At 49.8% G+C, this 21,587-nt stretch overlaps 1 protein-coding gene across 1 annotated transcript in view; it reads left to right on the forward strand.

Annotated features, from left to right (window-relative positions):
- SLAMF1 (signaling lymphocytic activation molecule family member 1) overlaps positions 1–13,656 on the forward strand; it is a 33,302-nt gene extending 19,646 nt beyond the window's left edge. Inside the window, 4 exon segments of the mRNA XM_038768862.1 lie at positions 8,458–8,565; positions 11,637–11,698; positions 12,537–12,644; positions 13,519–13,656. Coding sequence (XP_038624790.1) covers positions 8,458–8,565; positions 11,637–11,698; positions 12,537–12,644; positions 13,519–13,569 — 329 coding nt within the window. The 3' untranslated portion in view covers positions 13,570–13,656.
- Positions 13,657–21,587: the final 7,931 nt, after the last annotated feature.

Raw genomic sequence — 21,587 nt, forward strand, 5'->3', positions numbered from 1 at the left:
ACCTCCTGTCTGCTGTGTGACCTCGGGCAAGTCGCTTCACTTCTCTGGGCCTCAGGTCTCTCGTCTGTAAAATGGGGGTGAAGGCTCTGAGCCCCACCCCGGTGGGGGACAGGGACTGTGTCCAACCTGATGAGTTTGGATCTACCCCGACGCTTAGTACAGTGTCTGGCACATAGTAAGCGCTCAACAAGTACCAATTAAAAAAAAAGTCAGCCCTGGGCTGTTGTAGAGCTAATAAAAGGGCCCCAATGGTGTGACCTAGAAATAGAAATACTGATCTTTTTTTAAGGGATGAAAATACCCAAATCGGATGTCCACACCCAGTTGACACGTGAGGGGTGGGAGAAAGGGGAAGCAAAACAGTTTTAGACAGATCAGCTGGAGCGGTGAGGGGAGGGAGAAAATGGTAAAGACACCAAGGGTCCTGTGTGCAGAGAGCTGTGCTGGGCGCCTTCCATGGGTGCAGAGCACGTAATAATAATCGTGGTATTTGTTAAGCGCTTACTATGTTCCGGGCTGGGGGGGATCTAAGCAATTTGGGTTGGACACAGTCCCCGTCCTACGGGGGGGCTGACAATCTCAATCCCCGTTTTACAGATGAGGTCACTGAGGCCCAGAGTAGTGAAGTGACTTGCCTGAGGTCACACAGCAGATGAGTGGCAGAGCCAGGATTAGAACCCAAGTCCGACTCCCAGGTGTGTGTACAGAACGTGTGCTGAGTGTCCACCGTGTGCAGAGCACTGAATAACTAAGAAAGTTCTGGACAGGGCAAAGACTTGGGTATTTGTTGTTTGTTTGTGGGTTTTTCTTATGGTATCTGATAAGCGCTTACTATCGGCTGGATACTGTACTAAGTGTTGGGGTACATCCAAGCTTATCATGTTGGACACGATCTCAATCCCCATTTTACAGATGAGGGAACCGAGGCCCAGAGAAGTGAAGCGACTTGCCCGAGGTCACACAGCAGACGTGTGGCGGAGTCGGCATTAGAACCCAGGTCCTTCTGGGGCTCTATCCGCTAGGCCGCATACCTTCTGGTTGCTCCAGAACGGGGCCAGAGAAGTGAAGCGACTTGCCCAAGGTCACACAGCAGACATGTGGCGGAGTCGGCATTAGAACCCAGGTCCTTCTGGGGCTCTATCCACTAGGCCGCGTACCTTCTGGTCGCTCCAGAACGGGGCCAGGGTGGGGGCGGGAGGAGGAAAAGAACAAGAAAAACATCGTGACATAGTGGAAAGAGGATGGGGGCTCTGAGTCAGCAGACCGGGGTTCTAATCCCAGCTCTACCCCTGGGGCGGGCTGTGCGTCCTTGAGCAAGACACCTAACCTCTCTGAGCCTCTGCATCCTCCCCTGTGAAACAGAGATCTGATCCCCGCTCTCTCTCCCTTGGTGGGCGGAGGTTGGGGAGCGGGTAGGGGCTGTTAGTGACTCACTTGTCCCGTGTTTGCCCCGGGGCTCAGCCCAGAGGAAGCGCTCAAAAGCATCAACTTTTCCAACAGGGGGGTCCTTGTCAGGTTTTCCAGTCCTGGAGGCAGGGAAAGGGCCAGACTAGCACCCACAGAAGGGATCCTGGGCACAAAATGAGGGTCAGAGAGGAGAAGGGTAGGCCTAGTGGGTAGACTAGGAGTTAGAAAGACCTGGGTTCTAATCCCAGCTCTGCCACTCATCTGTTGTGCGACACTGGGCAAGTCACTTTACTTCTCTGGGCCTCAGTTCCCTCATCTGGAAAATGGGGATGGAGACTGTGAGCCCCACGTGGGACAGGGACTGTGTCCAACCCGATTTGTTTGCATCTACCCCAGCGCTTAGTAATAATAATAATAATAGGCATTTATTAAGCGCTTACTATGTGCAAAGCACTGTTCTAAGCGCTGGGGAGACTACAGGGTGATCAGGTTGTCCCACGTGGGGCTCACAGTCTTAATCCCCATTTTACAGATGAGGTAACTGAGGCCCAGAGAAGTTAAGTGACTTGCCCAAGATCACACAGCAGACATGTGGCGGAGTCAGGATGCGAACCCATGACCTCTGTCTCCAAAGCCCGGGCTCTTTCCACTGAGCCACGCTGCTTCTCTGCCTGGCACCTAGTAAGCGCTTAACAGAGATCGTAATTATAGTAGCAGAATTAGTAGCAGCGGCAGTGGCTGTAGTAATCGCAGCAGAAGTGGTAGGAAAAGTAATAATAATAATAATAATGGTATTTGTTAAGCGTTTATTAGGTGCCAAGCACTGTTCTAAGCGCTGAGGTTCATGGGGGTAATCAGGCTGTCCCACGTGGGACTCACAGTTTTAATCCACATTTTGCAGATGAGGTAACTGAGGCCCAGAGAAGTTAGGTGGCTTGCCCAAGGTCACACAGCAGGCAAGTGGCAGAGTCGGAATTTGAACTCACGTCCTCCAACTCCCGAGCCCATGTTCTTGCCCCTAAACCACACTGCTTCATAGTAGCAGTAACAGCAGTAGTAGCTAACAGTAATAGTAGCAGTAGCAGGTAATAATAATAATAATAATAATAATGGTATTTGTTAAGTGTTTATTGTGTGCCAGTAGTAGTAGTAAGAGTATTTATTAACAGCTAATACTAATCCAGCCCCTCGCTCAGATTAAGGGGAAAGATCCGGTGTGGTTTAGTGGAAAGAGCACGGGCTTGGAGGTCAGAGGACGTGGGTTTTAATCCCGCTCCGCCACTTATCTGCTGTGTGACCTTGAGCAAGCCGCTTAACTTCTCTGTGCCTCAGTTCCCTCATCTGTAAAATGGGGATTAAGACTGTGAGCCCCTCGTGTACTTCCCAAGCGCTTAGTACAGTGCTCTGCGCACAGTAAGCGCTCAATAAATACGGTTGAATGAATGAATGAATGACAGCCTGATTACCATGTATCTACCCCAGCGCTTAGAAAAGTGCTTGCCACAGAATAAGCACTTAACAAATACCATTACTATTATAGAGAAGCAATGTGGCTCAGTGGAAAGAGCACGGGCTTGGAGGTCAGAGGACTCGGGTTCTAATCCCGGCTCTGCCACTCGTCTGCTGTGTGACCCTGGGCAAGCCACTTCACTTCTCTGTGCCTCAGTTACCTCATCTGGAAAATAGGGATTAAGACTGTGAGCCCCACGTGGGACAACCTGATTGCCTTACATCTACCTCAGAGCTTAGAACAGTGCTCGGCACATAGTAAACGCTTAACAAATACCATTATTATTATTATTGTTTATTATCATTATCCTGCCTTACATCTACCTCAGAGCTTAGAACAGTGCTCGGCACATAGTAAACGCTTAACAAATACCATTATTATTATTATTATCATTATCCTGCCTTACATCTACCTCAGAGCTTAGAACAGTGCTCGGCACATAGTAAACGCTTAATAAATACCATTATTATTATTATTATTATTATCATTATCATTATCCAGGGGTCTGTGGTCAGGGAATCTGCTCCTTCCTCAGCCCCCACACTGGGTCGGGCGGGGAGGGGGAGAAAAGGGTTAGGGGGGAGAAAAGAACTGTTTTGCAGAGTCTGTCAGTCACTCACCGGGTGGAGTGTAGCCATTTCCAGGGGAAGAAGTGGGTTAGAAGGTGGGTCAGAAGGAGGAAAGTCAGGAAGGGGATTTTTTTTGGTGGAGGGGGTGTCCCTGAGGGAGCAGGAAAATGATTCTGGCCCAGAGGGGGGGTGGGGGGACACTGTTGGGTAGGGACTGTCTCTATATGTTGCCAACTTGTACTTCCCAAGCGCTTAGTACAGTGCTCTGCACACAATAAGCGCTCAATAAATACGATTGATTGAATAAATACGATTGATGATGATGATGATGATTGATTGATTGATTGACTGGATCTGTGGGTTCGCTGCGCCCCCTGCTGGATCAGCCCGGGAACGGCGGCTTCCCCTGGGGAAACAACTCAGGAGTCACCGGGTTCTGATAATAATAATAATAATAGTAATGATGATGGTATTTGTTCATTCATTCATTCATTCATTCATTCATTCATTCATTCAATCGCATTTATTGAGCGCTTACTGTGTGCAGAGCACTGTACTAAGCGCTTGGAAAGTACAGTTCAGCAACAAATAGACAATCCCTGCCCAACAACGGGCTCACAGTCTAGAAGGCGGGAGGCAGACATCAAAACAAAGTAAACAGGCATCAATAGCATCAATATAAATAAATAGGATTAGAGATATGTGCACATCATTAATAAAAGAAATAATGATAAATATGTACAAATAGACACAAGTGCTGCGGGAAGGGGAATCAATCAATCGATCAATCGTATTTATTGAGCACTTACTGTGAGCAGATCACTGAACTAAGCGCTTGGGAAGTACAAGTTGGCAACACATAGAGACAGTCCCTATCAATCAATCAATCAATCGTATTTATTGAGCGCTTACTGTGTGCAGAGCACTGTACTAAGCGCTTGGAAAGTACAGTTCAGCAACAAATAGACAATCCCTGCCCAACAACGGGCTCACAGTCTAGAAGGCGGGAGGCAGACATCAAAACAAGTAAACAGGCATCAATAGCATCAATATAAATAAATAGGATTAGAGATATGTGCACATAATTAATAAAAGAAATAATGATAAATATGTACAAATAGACACAAGTGCTGCGGGAAGGGGAATCAATCGATCAATCGTATTTATTGAGCGCTTACTGTGAGCAGAGCACTGAACTAAGCGCTTGGGAAGTACAAGTTGGCAACACATAGAGACAGTCCCTATCAATCAATCAATCAATCGTATTTATTGAGCGCTTACTGTGTGCAGAGCACTGTACTAAGCGCTTGGGAAGTACAAGTTGGCAACATATAGAGACAGTCCCTACCCAACAGTGGGCTCACAGTCTAGAAGGGGGAGACAGGGGGAAGGGGGTAGGGCAGAGGCAGGAGGAGAGGAAAGGGGGGGCTCAGTCTGGGAAGGCCTCCTGGAGGAGGTGAGCTCTCAGTAGGGTTTTGAAGGGAGGAAGAGAGCTAGCTTGGCGGATGGGTGGAGGGAGGGCATTCCAGGCCAGGGGGAGGATGTGGGCCGGGGGTCGACGGCGGGATAGGTGAGAATGAGGCGCAGCAGAGGAGCGGAGGGTGCGGGCTGGGATGAAGAAGGTGAGAAGGGAGGTGAGGTAGGAGGGGGCAAGGGGATGGGTAGCTTTGAAGCCAATAGCGAGGAGTTTTTGCTCTAGTAGTATAACGACACTGGGATGTAGGGTTTTCTCCATTTCCTCCTTTTCATTTGGCTAAGCAACAGCAGGACCAATAGGGGGGATCTAAGGAAAGTTCTTGCATTTCCACAAAAACAACAACTTGGGAGATTCTACTAGAGTCACAACCTTTTCTATTACCCACAATTATCAATGAACATAAATCCACCACTTATAACACTTTTTTTCCCACCCGCACATTTATAGTTTGTGGCTCATCCCCACGCAGACACTGGTACCGAAATCCTCTCCAGGACCAGGTCTTCTGGTGGGAATACGGACTCAAGACGGGTGTTCATTCATTCATTCAATCGTATTTATTGAGCGTTTACTGTGTGCAGAGCACTGTACTAAGCGCTTCGGAAGTGCAAGTTGGCAACATATGGAGACGGTCCCTACCCAACAACGGGCTCACAGTCTAGAAGGGGGAGACACACAACAAAACAAATCATGTGGACAGGTGTCAAGTCATCAGAATAAATAGAAATAAAGCTAGATTCACATCATTAACAAAATAAATAGAATTCTGCGAAGCAGCTGAGCAGTGGATCCTGTCTTCAAGCCAATGGGCTAAAATCTAGGGAGTTACAATCTCAACCATAGATTAAGAACCCAGCAACATCATTCAGTAAGACTATTTTTGTACAATTAACTACTTTTTGTATTGGCATATAGGCATACTATTTTTTTCAACAACACATTGTTAATTCATTGGTGAATCTCTCAAAGCAGGGTTTTTTTGGCTCGAACCTAGCCGACAGTAAAGTTGACCGTTCCTAACCTGCTTAAAGATCTCTTTGTTAGATTTGTACTGGTCGCCACCCCTGCAGACATTTTTGCCGGAGTAGTTGGGCGACTCTTAATTACCGCTTTGCTTTTTCGCACCTTGGCTAATGCTTCCAATCAAGAGAGCCACATTTCACAGTAATGGGAGTTTTCATTTGCTTGAGGGAGATACCTTCCCCCACATTCCCTTCCCCCCCGCCACAGAAGTGATAACTCCTGAACTGTGGAGTAACTCAGTTTCCTCCTTAGGAATTTCCTAAATAGGAATTAGGAATTTCGTAATCAGTGCATAACACGCACAATACACACTCTGAAACTATTCCATCGCCCTAACCAGTTAATCTAACCAAACTTGTTCTATGTACACTCTTAGACAAGTTAGCACATTTTACACAATTCTTTCAGTCTTTAAAACCTAACGGAGTTGGCTTGAGGTCATCATCAGGAGACCTTTCTTCATCGGGGGTAGCAGGTTTCGGCCCAAGAGATCTGGTTCATAAAGGCTGATCGGGTGCCGGCAACTCCAACTTTTTGGTCATTAATACAAATAGAAGCCAATAATAATAATAATAATAATGGAATTTGTTAAGTGCTTACTATGTGTTGGGCACTGTACTAAATCCTGGGGTGGATACAAGCAGATTGGGTTGACACAGTCTCTGTCCCATGTAGCCTTCACAGTATCAATCCCCATTTTACAGACGAGGGAACTGAGGCCCAGAGAAGTGAAGCGACTTGCCCAAGGTCCCTCAGCAGACAGGTGGCGGAGCAGGGATTAGAATCTATGATCTTCTGGCTCCCAGGCCCGTGCTCTATCCATGACACCAAGCTGCTTCTTGTAATAATTATGGTTCTTGTTAAGCACTTACTAAGTGCCAGGCACTGTACTAAGCACTGGGATGGACACAATCTCTGTCCCATGTGGGGCTCACAATCTCAATCCTCATTTTAGAGTTGAGGGAACTGAGGCACAGAGAGAGCAGCGTAGCACACTGGCTAGAGTCCGGGCCTGGAATCAGAAGGACCTGGGTTCTAATCCCGACTCAATCAAATGTCTGCTGTGGGACCTGGGGCAAGTCCCTTCGCTTTTCTGGGCCTCAATTACCTCATCTGTAAAATGGGGATTAAGTGTGTGAGCCCTATGTTCTAATCCCAGCTCTGCCACCTGTCTGCTGTGTGACCTTGGGCAAGTCACTTCGCTTCTCTGTGATTCAATTACCTCATCCGTAGAATGGAGATGAAGACTGTGAGCCCCACGTGGGACAACCTGATGACCTTGTATCTACCCCAGGGCTTAGAACTGGGCTGGGCACATAGTAAGCGTTTACCAAATACCATAATAAGAGAGGGACACACAGAAGACAAGTAGCAGAGCCGAAATTAGATCACAGGTCCTTCTGACTCCCACGTCTGTGCTCTTGGACACTTCCTATCCCGCCTGGGGCTCACAGTTTAGGTAGGAGGGAGAACAGAAGAACTGAGGCACAGAGAAGTGAAGTGACTTGTCTAAGATCACACAGCAAGCATTTGGCCGAGCCAGGATTAGAACCCAGGTGCTCTGTCTCCCAGGTCCGTGTTCTTTCCAGTAGGTAATAATCATAATAATAATAATATTGGCATTTGTTAAGCGCTTACTATGTGCCAAGCACTGAACTAAGTGCTCGGGTAGATACAAGGTAATCAGATCATCCCACGTGGGGCTCACAGTCTTCATCCCCATTTGACAGATGAGGTAACTGAGGCACAGAAAAATTAAGTGACTTGTCCAAAGTCACACAGCAGATAAGTGGTGGAGCTGGGATTAGAACCCACGACCTCTGACTCCCAAACCCAGGCTCTTGCCACTAAGCCACGCGGGCTTTCAATCAATCAATCAATCAATCAATCGTATTTATTGAGCGCTTACTGTGTGCAGAGCACTGTACTAAGCGCTTGGGAAGTACTTGGGAGAGTATATTATTATTACTATAATTATTATTAACATTATTAGTAGTATAATTATTATTACGGTACTTAGTGCTTATGTGCCAAGCACTGTTCTAAACACCGAGGTGGAGACAAATTAATCAGATTGGGCACAGTCTCTGTCGCACATGGGGCTCCCACTCTTAACCCCCAAGCGCTTAGTACAGTGCCCTGCACACAGTAAGCGCTCAATAAATACGATTGATTGATTAACACCCATTTTCCAGAGGAGGGAACAGAGGCCCAGAGAATTAAAGTGACTTGCCCAAGGTCACCCAGCAGACAAGTGGTGGAGCTGGGATTAGAACCCGGGTCCTACTGACCCCCAGGCTCGGGTTCTAGCCATTAGCCACTAGCTTAGCTAAATTTGGTTTAGCACATAGTAAGCGCTTAACAGATACCATGATTATTAAGAGATGCTTAGCTGGTTTGCCTTCCCCCCCTTTATTTTTTTTCTCTCTCTCTCTTTCTTTCTCTTCCTCCCATCCCGTCTCTCTCTCCAGATGGTTCTCTCCAGCCCCCGCGGTGGCCAATATATTTGGCACTGTCCCTCGTATGCCTGGCGGCCTTAGCCATGATCTTGGCGATCGCCCTCGTGTCCAGAAAGAAGAGTAGGTGTCAATCCTTCCCCTGGGATTGGGGGGAAAAGGGAGGGGAGAGTCCGCTGAGGGGAGGGGAAAATGGGGCGCTCCGTCCAGATTCCCGTTTCTTTGGCTTCGGGTCGTCACCGTCCCCTGGAAAAAAACCACTCATTCAGTCATATTTACGCAATCCTATTTACTGAGCGCTTACTGTGGGCGAAGCACTGCACTGAGCTCCACCTGTCCCCTCACCCCTCGGCCAACCTCCCGTGTGGCCTCGTCGGTGGAATCAGCAATCGCCACCCCCTATCCCGTCCCCTCAATCACCATCAATCACTAGTGTGTAATAATAATAAATACTGATAATTATGGTATTTGTTAAGCACCTACTAGGTGCCGAGCACTGCTCTAAGCGCCGGGGGAGATACAAGGTGATCAGGTTGTCCCAAGTGGGGCTCACAGTCTTCATCCCCATTTTTACAGATGAGGGAACTGAGGCACAGAGAAAGGAAGTGGCTTGCCCAAGGCCACACAGCAAATGAGTGGCGGAGTAAGGATTGGAACCCACGTCCTCTGACTCTCAAGCCCGTGCTCTTTCCGCTAGGAAACACCGCTTCTCAAGTGTACTGACAGGTTGGGGAAGTCCAATTTCAGTCCATCAATCAACGGTATTTATTGGGTGCTTACTATGTGCAGAGCACTGTACTAAGCGTTGGGGAGAGAAGACAATACAACAGAATTAGCTGATGCATCCCCTGCCCATAACAAGCTTACGGTCTAGAGGAGATAGACAATAATTTAAATGTGATTTATAGAATAAATAATAGGGTGAGAAGATATGACCTAAGCCCTTGAGGAGCTTAAAGTACAGTGGGAATATCAATCCAACAAAAGCGATAGAGTGAGCGTCTACTGGGTGCAAAGCACTGTACTGAACACTTGGGGAAGTCCAATAAAAGACCAGAGTCCTACCCTCAAGGACCTTACGATCCAACGCGGGGAGAAAATAAATCACAGACAGTCGTAGTAATCGTCGAAATGGTGCTTATTGAGCACTTACTGTGAGGGCAGAACACTGCACTGAGCGCTTGGGAGAGTCCATTACAGCCCAAATCCCTGCCTTCAGGGAGCTTGCAGTGTAGAGGGGAAAATGGACGCCGATGTATACTAAAGAGAGGAGTTGTAGGTAATCACTCAATCAATGGTATTTATTGAGCGCTTACTGTGTGCGGAGCACTGTACTAAGCGATTGGGAGAGTCAATCAATCAATCAATCGTATTTATTGAGCGCTTACTATGTGCAGAGCACTGTACTAAGCGCTTGGGAAGTACAAATTGGCAACACATAGAGACAGTCCCTACCCAACAGTGGGCTCACAGTCTAGAAGGGGGAGACAGAGAACAGAACCAAATATACCAACAAAATAAAATAAATAGGATAGAAATGTACAAGTAAAATAAATAAATAAATAGAGTAATAAATATGTACAACCATATATACATATATACAGGTGTTGTGGGGAAGGGAAGGAGGTAAGATGGGGAGATGGAGAGGGGGACGAGGGAAATAGGAAGGAAGGGGCTCAGTCTGGGAAGGCCTCCTGGAGGAGGTGAGCTCTCAGCAGGGCCTTCCAACAACAGAGTCCAATCCAACAGAGTCAGTAGGCACGATCCCTGCCTTCAATGAGCTTACATTCCGGAGGGGGACATCGTCATCATCATCCGTCCTATTTATTGAGCACTTAACGTGTGCAGAGCACTGTACTAAGCGCTCGAGAGAGTGCAATACAGCAGGGTCGGTAGGCACGTTCCCTGCCCACCACGAGCTATCAGTCTAGAGGTGAGAGTATTAGGTAGCTCCCCAATACACGGCTCACCGGGTTTACTGGGGGAAGAGTGGGAAGAAAATTGGCAAATTACTCTCCCCTGCTAGATGGCCATGTATCTACTCGCTCAACCTTACTCTCCCAAGCGCTTAGTCCAGTGCTCTACACTTAGTAAGCGCTCGATAAACCCCCTGATTGACCAATTGATTGGTTAATCGATCGGCACCTCGTGCCATCCAACTTCCGTGTGACCTTGGGCAAGCCACTGAACTTCTCTGTGCCTCAGTTCCCTCATCTGTGAAATGGGGATTAAGACCGTGAGCCCCATGTGGGACAAACTGATTATCTTGTATCTACCCCAGCGCTTAGAACAGTAGTCAGCACATAGAAAGTGCTTAACGAATACATTATTATTATTATAATAGTAAGCCCACCCCTCAGACCTCCAGCTTCGTCCCCTCGGCCTCCCCTTTCCCCTTCTCCAACCCCGTACAGTGCCTGGCGCATAGTAGGCGCCAGTTGTCAGCTGTGTGACTTTGGGCAAGTCACTTGACTTCTCTGTGCTTCAGTGACCTCATCTGTAAAATGGGGATGAAGACTGTGAGCCCCACGTGGGACAACCTGATCACCTTGTATCCTCCCCAGCGCTTAGAACAGTGCTTTGCACATAGTAAGTGCTTTACAAATGCCATCATTATTATTATTATTATTATTATTATTATTCCCATCCAGCGTCCGCTTGCAGGGGATGTTTGCTATTTCCGCTAGGGTCTCCTTGGAGATGGTCCAGCCTGGGCTAGATCCTGAGGGGAGAGGGCTGGGGGGCCTGTGTGCAGAGCACTGTACTAAGCGCTGGGGAGAGCGCTTAGTTCTCTGTCTCTGTCTCTGTCTCTGTTCTCTGTCTCCCCCTTTTAGACTGTGAGCCCACTGTTGGGTAGGGACTGTCTCTATGTGTTGCCAATTTGTACTTCCCAAGCGCTTAGTACAGTGCTCTGCACATAGTAAGCGCTCAATAAATACGATTGATTGATTGAGAGTCCGCTATAACAGTCAACAGGCACGGTCCCTGCCCGCAATGAGCTTACAGTTTAGAGACCATGCTCCGAGTTCTGACCTTTGGAACCAGGATGACCCCTTCCTTTCCATCTTCTGCCCCGGTGATGGCTTGGACACCCCCCCACGAAGCCCCAGCTCGACCCTGAGTCTGAGGAATCCCCCCCTCCACGACCCCATAGCCACTTCTTTACGCCCACCATGGTGGGCTTCCTTCCACAGGCAAGTCAGCCCACTTCCAGCCTCCGGTCCTCACCATCTACGCCCAGGTGCAGAGAGCTCCTGTAAGTGCCCCCCGCCCCCACTGCGACCACCCACTCCCAAAGGTTGGGGGGGGGGGGGGGAACCAGCACCATCCCGCAGCCCCAACAATTGTTGGGGAGTCCTGAGATTCCCAGACCTTAATCTGTGTTGGGCTCCAACCAATGAGAATAATAATAATAATAAGGATGGTATTTGTTAAGCACTCACTATGTGCCAAGCACTGTTCTAAGCGCTGGGGTAGATACAAGGTCATCAGGTGGTCCCACGTGGGGCTCACAGTCTTCATCCCCATTTTACAGAGGGGGGAACTGAGGCACAGAGAAGTTAAGAGACTTGCCCAAGGTCACACAGCAGACGAGTGGCAGAGTCGAGATTAGAACCCACGTCCTCTGACTCCCAAGCCCGGGTTCTTTCCATTAAGACACGCTGCTTCTCCAAGAAGAATGAGAAGAATGAAGCAGCGTGGCTTAGTGGCAAGGGCCCGGGCTTGGGAGTCAGAGGTCATGGGTTCTAATCACAACTCTACCACTTGTCCACTGGGTGACACTCTGGGCAGGTGACTTCAATTCGCTGGGCCTCAGTGACCTCATCTGGAAAATGGGGATGAAGACTGTGAGTCCCACGTGGGACAATTTGATGAGCTTGCACCTACCCCGGCGCTTAGAACAGTGTGTGGCACATAGTAAGCGCTTAACAAATACCATTAAATAAATAATAAATAATTCCTCTTCATCCCATCCTCTTCCGAGGCCCCTCCAAATGGGGGGAGGTGGGCAGCAGGGGGGAGGGGGGCCCAGGGTCGGCTCTGGGGGAAGCCGTGAGAGGAGGGTCTTCTACAGTTTCGACTTTTCCGTGCAGCCCAAGAAGAAGCCGGAGTCCCCCACGGACAAGGACCCGTGTTCTACCATCTACGTGGCTGCCACCGCCGTGCAGCCCTCCGGGTCCCCGCCCCCGCCCCAAACCCAGGTATGGGACCCTCCAACAAAAATACCCCATCTTCCCGGATGGAGCTGTGGGGTTCAGACCAATCAGTTCCTTTCCCTCGGGGCTGGATTCGAACTCGGTGCCCAGAGGCGGGGCAGTGAAGCGAGGGTCAGAGCTGTAGGGCACTGGGGAGGGAGGGATAGGAATCCCAGAGGGGAGGGGGTGTAGGTGGACAAACCCAGCGGGTAGACCCCCCCAACCCAAACAGCCCCCAGCCTCATCCCAGCCCCTCCAAATCTTGTCTTGGGTCCAAAAGCCAGCACACAAACTCCATGAATCAAGCATCCCATTAATCAAGCAATGATATTTATTGAGCACTTACATGTGCACAGCACCGTACTAAGCGCTCGGAAGAGAGTAATACGACAGAATTGGCTGACAAATTCCCTGCCCACAGTGAGCTAACAATCTAAAGGACTTCCTTCCTCCCCGCCCCTCCCTCCCACCCCTCCTTCCCCAAGGCCCTTCCTGCTGCCGCCACCGGGAAGCCCTCCCGGATTGATCCCACCTGCTTTTCCCCTGCCACTCCCTCCCACCCTCCTTCCCCAAGGCCCTTCCTGCTGCCTCCGGGAAGCCTTCCCTGAGTGATCTCGCCTCCTCCCCCACCCCGTCATTCCCTCCCGCCCTCTCCGGCCGCTGCCGCCCCCCACCCCCACCCCAGGGAAGTCTTCCCGGGTTGATCCCACTCCCACCCGCCAGCGCCGTCAAACTGAGTCGAGATTGGGGAGAGCTCGGGGGGGAATTAACACCACTCCCCCACCCCCCAACTCGAGTAGGTTCCCCCTGCATCCTCCCCCCAGCGCCCCCCGGCTCACAGATCCTTCCTGTCCCCTTTGTCACCCCCCTTCCCCTCCAGAGCTGCAGCCCCATGACAGTTTATGCCAGCGTGACGCACCCGGACAGCTGACCCCCGCTCCGACCCGAGCAATCCACAGAAGGGCCTACCTGACTTCGTGAACTTTGACCCCACCCTGAGGGTACCGCCACCATCGCCCTACCCCTCTGGGGTCTTTCCCCGTTCCCAGTAAGCGACACTACCCACCCCCGACAGTCCTCCTGAAGAGAGGACACCCCTCTACGACCACCTGTGGGGTGACCGGGCGCTGCGCCCATTTTACAGAGGGGAAAGACCAAGGCCCGGGCCGGCTGAGGACCTCGCCCATCCTGCTCGGAGACAGTTGGGACCCCGGCGGTCCGAGGGGGTCGGAACCTCCCCTCCGCTTCCCCCCCGGCCCCAATGTATTCCAGAGACCCTGGGACCATGGGGCGATGAGCCGCCAAGAAGGGAATGGGAATTCGAACCCAGGATCCACGCCCCACCGCTCCCTCTCTCGGCCTCGGTTTTCCTGCTTGTGAAATGGGAGGAGTAACTGCCCCGGCAGGATCCCATCGGGAAACGGGTCCTGGGGCAGGACCTCTGGGGGTTGGGGGCATTCAAAGGGGCATCGCTAGGGGTGGGACCGGGGGGTGCGACCAGAGCTCAGATGGGGCAAAGTCCCTGTCCGTTCCCCTGGGGTCCCCTCCTCTATGAGGGCGAGCGGTGGGGAGCTCACCCCCACTGTACAGAGGATGAAGGGAAGGCCCAGAGGGGGGAGGTGATTTCCCCAAGGACACACAGCAGAAAAGTGACCTAGCAGGATTAGAATCCAGATCGCCTGACTCATAGCTCTCTCCACTAGGCAGCCCTCCCCCCTGACCGGAGCATAGAGGTAGAGGCCGGCACCCGGGGCAGGGCCCCCGGGGGTAGCAGAGAGACCCCTCGGGGCTTCCCACCCAATTCTGCCCCCCAAGTCATCATCATCCCCATCATCGCTACCTCCGCCACCGGGAATTTTGAAACGCTTTTACACCACGTGAACATACTTCACAGAGAGTAGAGGGAAATCAGGGGAAGGCCAGGAGAGGAGAAAAAAGGCAGAATAACAATAATAAATAACAATTGGGGTATGTGTTAAGAACTAAGTATATAACAAGCACTGTGGTAGGTAATAGTAAGAATAACTGTGGTATTTGTTAAGCGCTTACTAAGGCACTGTTCAAAGCGCCGGGGTAGATCCAAGATAATCGGGTCGGACACAGTCCCCATCCCAAATGGGGCTCATGGTCTTAATTCCCATTTTACAGACGGGGGAACTGAGGCCCAGAGAAGTGAAGTGACTTGTCCAAGGTCACACGGCAGACAAGTGGAGAAGCAGAGATTAGAACCCAGGTCCTTCTGCCTCCCGGGCCTGGGATCTATCCAGTAGGCAATCCCTGCTTCTCAAGCTAATCAGCCACAAGTTAATCAGGTTGGATGCAGTCCCCGTCCCACATGGGGCTAATGGCTTTAATCCCCATTATACAGATGAGGGAACCGAGGCCCAGAGAAGTGAAGCGACTTGCCCAAGATCACACAGCAGACGAGTGGCGGAGCCGGGATTAGAACCCAGGTCCTCCTGACTCCCAGCCCAGGCTGAAGACACTAGGCCACCCCATACTTACACCATGTGGACAACTTGGAAAGGAAGGGAAGGGAAATCAGGGGAAGAAAAGAGGAGAAAAGAGAAACAAGAATAATAACAATAAAAGTGGTATCTGTTAAGTACTTACTATATGCCAAGCACTGTACTGAGCACTGGGGTAGATGCAAGATAATCAGGTCCCCCATGCCCTCACAGTAGGAGGGAGCACAGGTATTGAATCTCCATTGTGCGGATGGGGAAACTGAGACCCGGAGAAGTTAAGTGGCTTGCGCAAAGTCACATGGTAGGTAAGTAGAAAAGTCAGAATTAGAACCCAGGTCCTCCAACTACCAGGCCCATGCTCCTTCCGTTAGGCCATGCTGCTTCTCTAATAATAAAAATAATAACAATAACGACATTCGTTAATTGCTTATTCTGGGCCAAGCACTGTAGTAAGCGTTGGGATAGATACACGATAATCGGTTCAGACACAATCGATGAATCAATCGATGTCATTTATTGAGCGCTTACTGTGTGAGGAGAGCTGTACTAAGCAGTTGGGAGAGTACAAGACAACAGAGCAGGTAGACACGTTCCCTGCTCACATTCATTCAATCGTATTTATTGAGCACCTACTATGTGCAAAGCACTGTACTAAGCGCTTGGGAGAGTACAATACGACAACAAACAGACACATTCCCTGCCCACAACGAGCTCATAGCCTTGGACCTTACAGTCTAGAATCAATCTATCTATCAGTCAACCAGTGATATTTACTGAGCGCTTACTGTGTGCAGAGCACTGTACTAAGCACTTGAAAGGGTTCAATACAACAGAACCGGTAGACAGGTTCCCTGCCCACATGGAGATTACAGTCTAGAATTAATCAATCAATCGTATTTATTGAGCATTTACTGTGTGCTGAGCACTGTAATAGTAATCAATCAATCAATCGTATTTATTGAGCGCTTACTATGTGCAGAGCACTGTACTAAGCACTTGGGAAGTACAAGTTGGCAACATATAGAGACAGTCCCTACCCAACAGTGGGCTCACAGTCTAAAAGGGACAGTCTAATAGTAATAATAATGATGATAATAACGGTCTATGTTAAGCGCTTAAGCACTTAGGAGAGTTCAAAACAAGAGAACTGGTCGACACGTTGCCAACCCACAAGGAGCTTACAGTGTAGAATCAATCAATCAGTGGCATTTATTGAGTGCTCACAGTGCGCAGAGCACTGTACTGAGCGCTTGGGAGAGATAGGCTACAACAGTATAATAGAAGACATCCGTTAGCCATTCTTTCTCTTCAGAGAAATTGATTCATCCCAGTGGCCTGAAACGGTCTGTCACTTGCCTTCTTGGAGTTCCGCAGAGGCGTATCCCTGATCCCGTTTGTCCGTCTGTCCATCCTCCTGCCCCAACATCTTGGGGCCTGCTTGGAGCCGGGAGCCCAGAGGAGGCCTAGCCGGGTTCTGGGAACAGACGGGAAAAGGGGGATCATGGTTTTCCTGTCGGCTCTCCCCTCTCCCCCGCCCCAGGCCTCCTGGCCTCCCTCCCCATCTCCGCCTTTTGCAGAACAACCTGGATTTCGCTTTGGTTTCGAGTTCTCTTCTGACAGGGATCCCACCACGGAGGGGGAGGATAGCGGGAACTGAGATTTCTCCCGGGTTCTGGGCTGGGAAAATCCTGTGGCTTTCCGAGAACTGGAGGAATGAGAGCCCAGGGGGGCAGAGAGCGGGGTGTCGGAGGATTGGGGGAGAGGAACACTGGTGGCTGGATTCGGGTGGGAATTTTTGCCACCTCCTGGAAATGAACCTGAACCACACTGAAGACTAGGGAAGCAGCATGGCCTAATGGATAGAGCCCGTTGTTGAGTAGGGATTATCTCTGTTGCTGAACTGTACGTTCCAAGCGCTTAGTACAGTGCTCTGCACACAGTAAGCGCTCAATGAATACGATTAAATGAATGAATGATAGAGCCCAGGCTATCAGAAGCCAGAAGGACCTGGGTTCTAATTCCACTTTGCCACTTATCCGCTTGGGAGAATCGCTTCACTTTTCTGGGCCTCAATTCCCTCATCTGTAAACTAGGGATTAAGACTGACAGCCCCTTCTGGGACAGGGACGGTTTCTAACCTGATTAGGTTGTACCTACCCCGGCGCTTAGTACAGTGTCTGGCACCTAGTAGCGCTTAACAAATACCATACAAAAAAGGGGGATTCGCCCCTGGCTTTCTGTTTCTCTGAGGGGAGAAGGTCCAGAGTGGGGATGTTTCTGGGCCTGGATTGGGGGTCGCCAAGGGGGTGTTTGTAGCCTCGTGCTGATGGGGGATGGGCAGAGTAGTATGTGTTAAGCGCTTACTACGTGTCAAGCACTGTACTGAACGCTGGGGTAAATCCAAGGTAATCGGGTCCCACAAGGAAAACGGGTAGTGAATTCCCATTTTGCAGATGAGGGAACTGAGGCACAAAGAATAATAATAATAATAGTAATAACGTTATTTATAAGAGTTCTAATCCCGGCTCTGCCACTTGTCTGCCATGTGACCTTGGGCAAGTCACTTCACTTCTCTGCGCCTCAGTTACCTTATCTATAAAATGGGGATTGAGACTATGAGCCCCACATAGAAAAGGGACTGTGTCCAACCTGATTTGCTTGTAACCATCCCAGCGGTTAGTACAGTGCCTGGCATATAGTAAGCACTCAACAAATACCACAATTATTATTATTGATGAGGTGACGGAGGTCCAGAGAAATGAAATGACTTGCTCAAAGTCATGCAGCATACACGGGACAGAGCAGGATTAGAACCCAGGTCCTCTGACTCCCAGGGCCAGGCTCTATCTACTAGGCCATACTGTTTCTCTGGACCAGTAGGCCCTGCTGTTGGGTTAATTCCACCTGGGCTTCTGGGACACTCAGGGTGCCTTTTCATCCAATTTTCACTGATCTCTCCCCTTTTTGCTCCAGACTGGGCTCCGGACGCTGGAACCATTGTTTCAGTGCTTAGGGACCACAATTCTTGCATCACACCAGTTTCCATGGCAACCTCCACCGAGCATCGCCGGCCCCGGGAGATTGTGGGTCACAGTGGATCTTCCCGCGCACGGGGTCATTGTCGGGCTGGGAGCAGGACTGAAGGGGAATCTTCTCAATGGGGATCAACTTCTTTTTTTTAATATGTTCTTTGTTAATAAAATGATATTCAATTAATCAATTTAGTTAATCAATCAATTAAAGATGTTTATTGAGCACTTCTAATGTGCAGAGCACCATACTAAGCACTTGGGAGAGTACAGTATATTTGGCAGATACGTTCCCTGCCCAAAATGAGCTGGAGCTTACTATGTGCCCGACACTGAAGCAGCGTGGCTCAGTGGAAAGAGCCCGGGCTTTGGAGACAGGGGTCATGGGTTCGAATCCCAGCTCTGCCACATGTCTGCTGTGTGACCTTGGGCAAGTCACTTAACTTCTCTGAGCCTCAGTTCCCTCATCTGTAAAACGGGGATTAAGACTGTGAGCCCCACGTGGGACAACCCGATCACCTTGTAACCTCCCAGCGCTTAGAACAGTGCTTTGCACATAGTAAGCGCTTAACAAATGCCATTATTATTATTATTATTATTATTACTAGTCCAAGTTAATCAGGTTAGACACAGTCCCTGTCCCACAAAGGGCTCACAGTCTTAATTCCCATTTTACAGATGAGGGAACTGAAGCCCAGAGAAGTTAAGTGACTTGCCCACAGTCACACAGCGGACAAGTGGCAGAGCCGGGGTTAGAACCCAAATCCTTCTGACTCCTAGGCCCCGGGCTTTATCATTCATTCATTCACTCAATCATATTTATTGAGCGCTTACTGTGCGGAGAGCTCTGTACTAAGCACTTGGAAAGTACAATTCAACTAGGCCATACTGCTTGTCCACCATGGACATGTTAGCTCCTTTCCTCTATACCATCACTCCATCTCTGGGAAATGGACGGCCTTCTATTTTTCCTTTTTGAAGATTTGAAACTTTTAAACAATGAAAATTTCACACACTGCTAGGGCAAGGGTGCCGCCATTGAATTCTAAAATTGAGAGGTAATAGTAATCATAATAATGGTGTCTGTTAAGAGCTTACTGCGTGCCAGACACTGTACTAAGTGCCGAGGTGGATACGAGCTAATCAGGTTGGACACACTCCCTGTCCCACGATGGGGTCAGAATCACTATCCCCATTTTGCACATGAGGTAACTGAGGCTGGAAGATCCATAATAATAACGATGGCATTTGTTAAGCGCTTACTATGCGCCAAGCACTGTTCTAAGCACTGGGGTAGATACAGGGTTATCAGGTTGTCCCACGTGGGAATCACAGTCTTCATCCCCATTTTCCAGATGAGGTAACTGAGGTACAGAGAAGTGAAGTGACTTGCCCAAAGTCGCACAGCTGACAAGCGGTGGAGCTGGGATTTGAACCCACGACCTCCGACTCCCAAGCCCGGGATGTGGGAAAGGGACTATATCCAACCTGATTATCTTGTATCTGCCCCCAACTCTGAGTACAGTGTTTGTCGCATAGCAAATCCTTAATAATAATAGCATTTGTTAAGTGCTTTCTATGTGTCAAACACTTTTCTAAGCGCAGGGGGAGATATAAATTAATCAGATTGGACGCAGACCCTGTCCCACGTGGGGCTCAGTCTTAATCTCCATTTTACAGATGAGGTAAGTGAGGCCCAGAGAAGTGAAGTGACATGCCTGAGGTCACACAGCAGACAAGCGATGGAGCTGGGATTAGAACCAGGTCCTTCCAACTCTCAGGCCCGGGCTCTAGCCACTAGGCCACACTGCTTTGCAATCTACGGATTTCACAGTCCATTTTATCCCCATTGTACCGATGAGGAAACCAAGACCCAGAGAGGTCAAGCGACTTGCCCTGAGTCACACAGCAATTCACAGAAACAGATCTCCTGTCTCCAAGGCCCACGCTCCGTTCCCTAGGCCAAACGTACTGATTATTGCAAATAATAACAATGCTAATTACACTGCTATATGAATGTCTGTCTCCCCATCTAAAAATGTGTCTACCAACTCTGCTGCCCTGGACTCTCCCAAACGCTTAGTATAGTACTCCGCAAACGGGAAGCATTCAATAAATACCATCAATTGCACATGGCTTAGTGGATAGAGAGACAGAAGGACTAGCCTCTGCCACTTTGCTGGTGACCTTGGGTGAGTCACTTCACTTCTCTGGGCCTCAGTTACCTCATCTGCAAAATGGCGATTAAGACTGTGAGCCCCACGTGGGACAGGGAGTGTGTCCAACCTCATTTGCTGGAACGCTCTCCCTCAAATCCGACATATAATGACTCGCCTCTCCTTCAAAGAGTTATTGAGGGTGCATCTCCTCCAAGAGGCCTTCCCATACTAAGCCCCTCCTTTCCTCTTCTCCCTCTCCCTTTGTTCTACCCCACCTCCCAGCCCCACACCACTTACGTCCATAACCGTCATTTATTGATTTCTATTAATATCCATCTCCCGCTGTAGACCGTGAACTCGTTGTGGGCAGAGAATGTGTCTGTTTACTGTTGCATTGCCCTCTCCCAAGCGCTCAGTACAGCACCCTGCACACCACAAACGCTCAGTGTATGAATGAATCTCCCCCAGCGCTTAGTACAGTGCCTGGCTCATAGTAAGCTCTTGAAAGATCCCATAGTGATTATTCTTATTACTGGGGTGAGAGGATGAGGTCGATTTCCAGGTTTGGAGCGGGTCGGGTTTTCTCCAGATCCAGTCAGCTCCTGGTCCCCCCATGGGCCCCAGCATGGCTTCCTCCATCTGTCCCCTCCTCTCCTCCCTCCTTCCTGGGGTGGGGGGACCCCCAACCTCCCCCCCCAACTATGGCCACCACCGGGGGACTCCAGGCTACCAGAGCCCTTGGCTGGGCCCCCACGTGCACACACTCTGGCTGGCGACGCGGCCGGGGATATCTCCACGAAGCCACCACTGGAGCCTGCTGGACTCAGAGGGTCCGGGCCCTGGGGGTCTTTGCCCCGGCCCCTCTCCGCTCCCCTACCTGACCGGTGTCAAATGCCACCATCTGTCCAGCCGGAATGTGGTCCAGACTCTCCCCCGCACCTTCTGGAGGTCTCAAGCAGGCCCGTCTACATTGGCTCCCTAATAGTTTCATTGAGACGGACTTAATCCGTCTCTGCTATCTCTGTTTCTCCCCTCTCTCTGGCTTGTTTCACCTCTCCGTCTTGTTTTCTTTCTGTCTCCCCCCTTTCTGCCCTGCTTCCTCTTTTTTCTCTCCCTTTCTGTCCCCTTGCTTCCTCTTCCTGTCTCTATCACTCTTTTCTCCGTCTCCCTCTCTTATTCTTTATCCTCCTCTTTTATTCTCTTTTTCTCAGCCTCTCTCCCTTTCTCTCTCATTTTATCTCCCTCTCCTTTTTCCATATCTTCTTCAATCTCCCCCCTCTCTGTATCTCTCTT

This window comes from Tachyglossus aculeatus, chromosome Y4, assembly GCF_015852505.1.
Source record: "Tachyglossus aculeatus isolate mTacAcu1 chromosome Y4, mTacAcu1.pri, whole genome shotgun sequence".
Taxonomy (NCBI): Eukaryota; Metazoa; Chordata; class Mammalia; order Monotremata; family Tachyglossidae; genus Tachyglossus; species Tachyglossus aculeatus.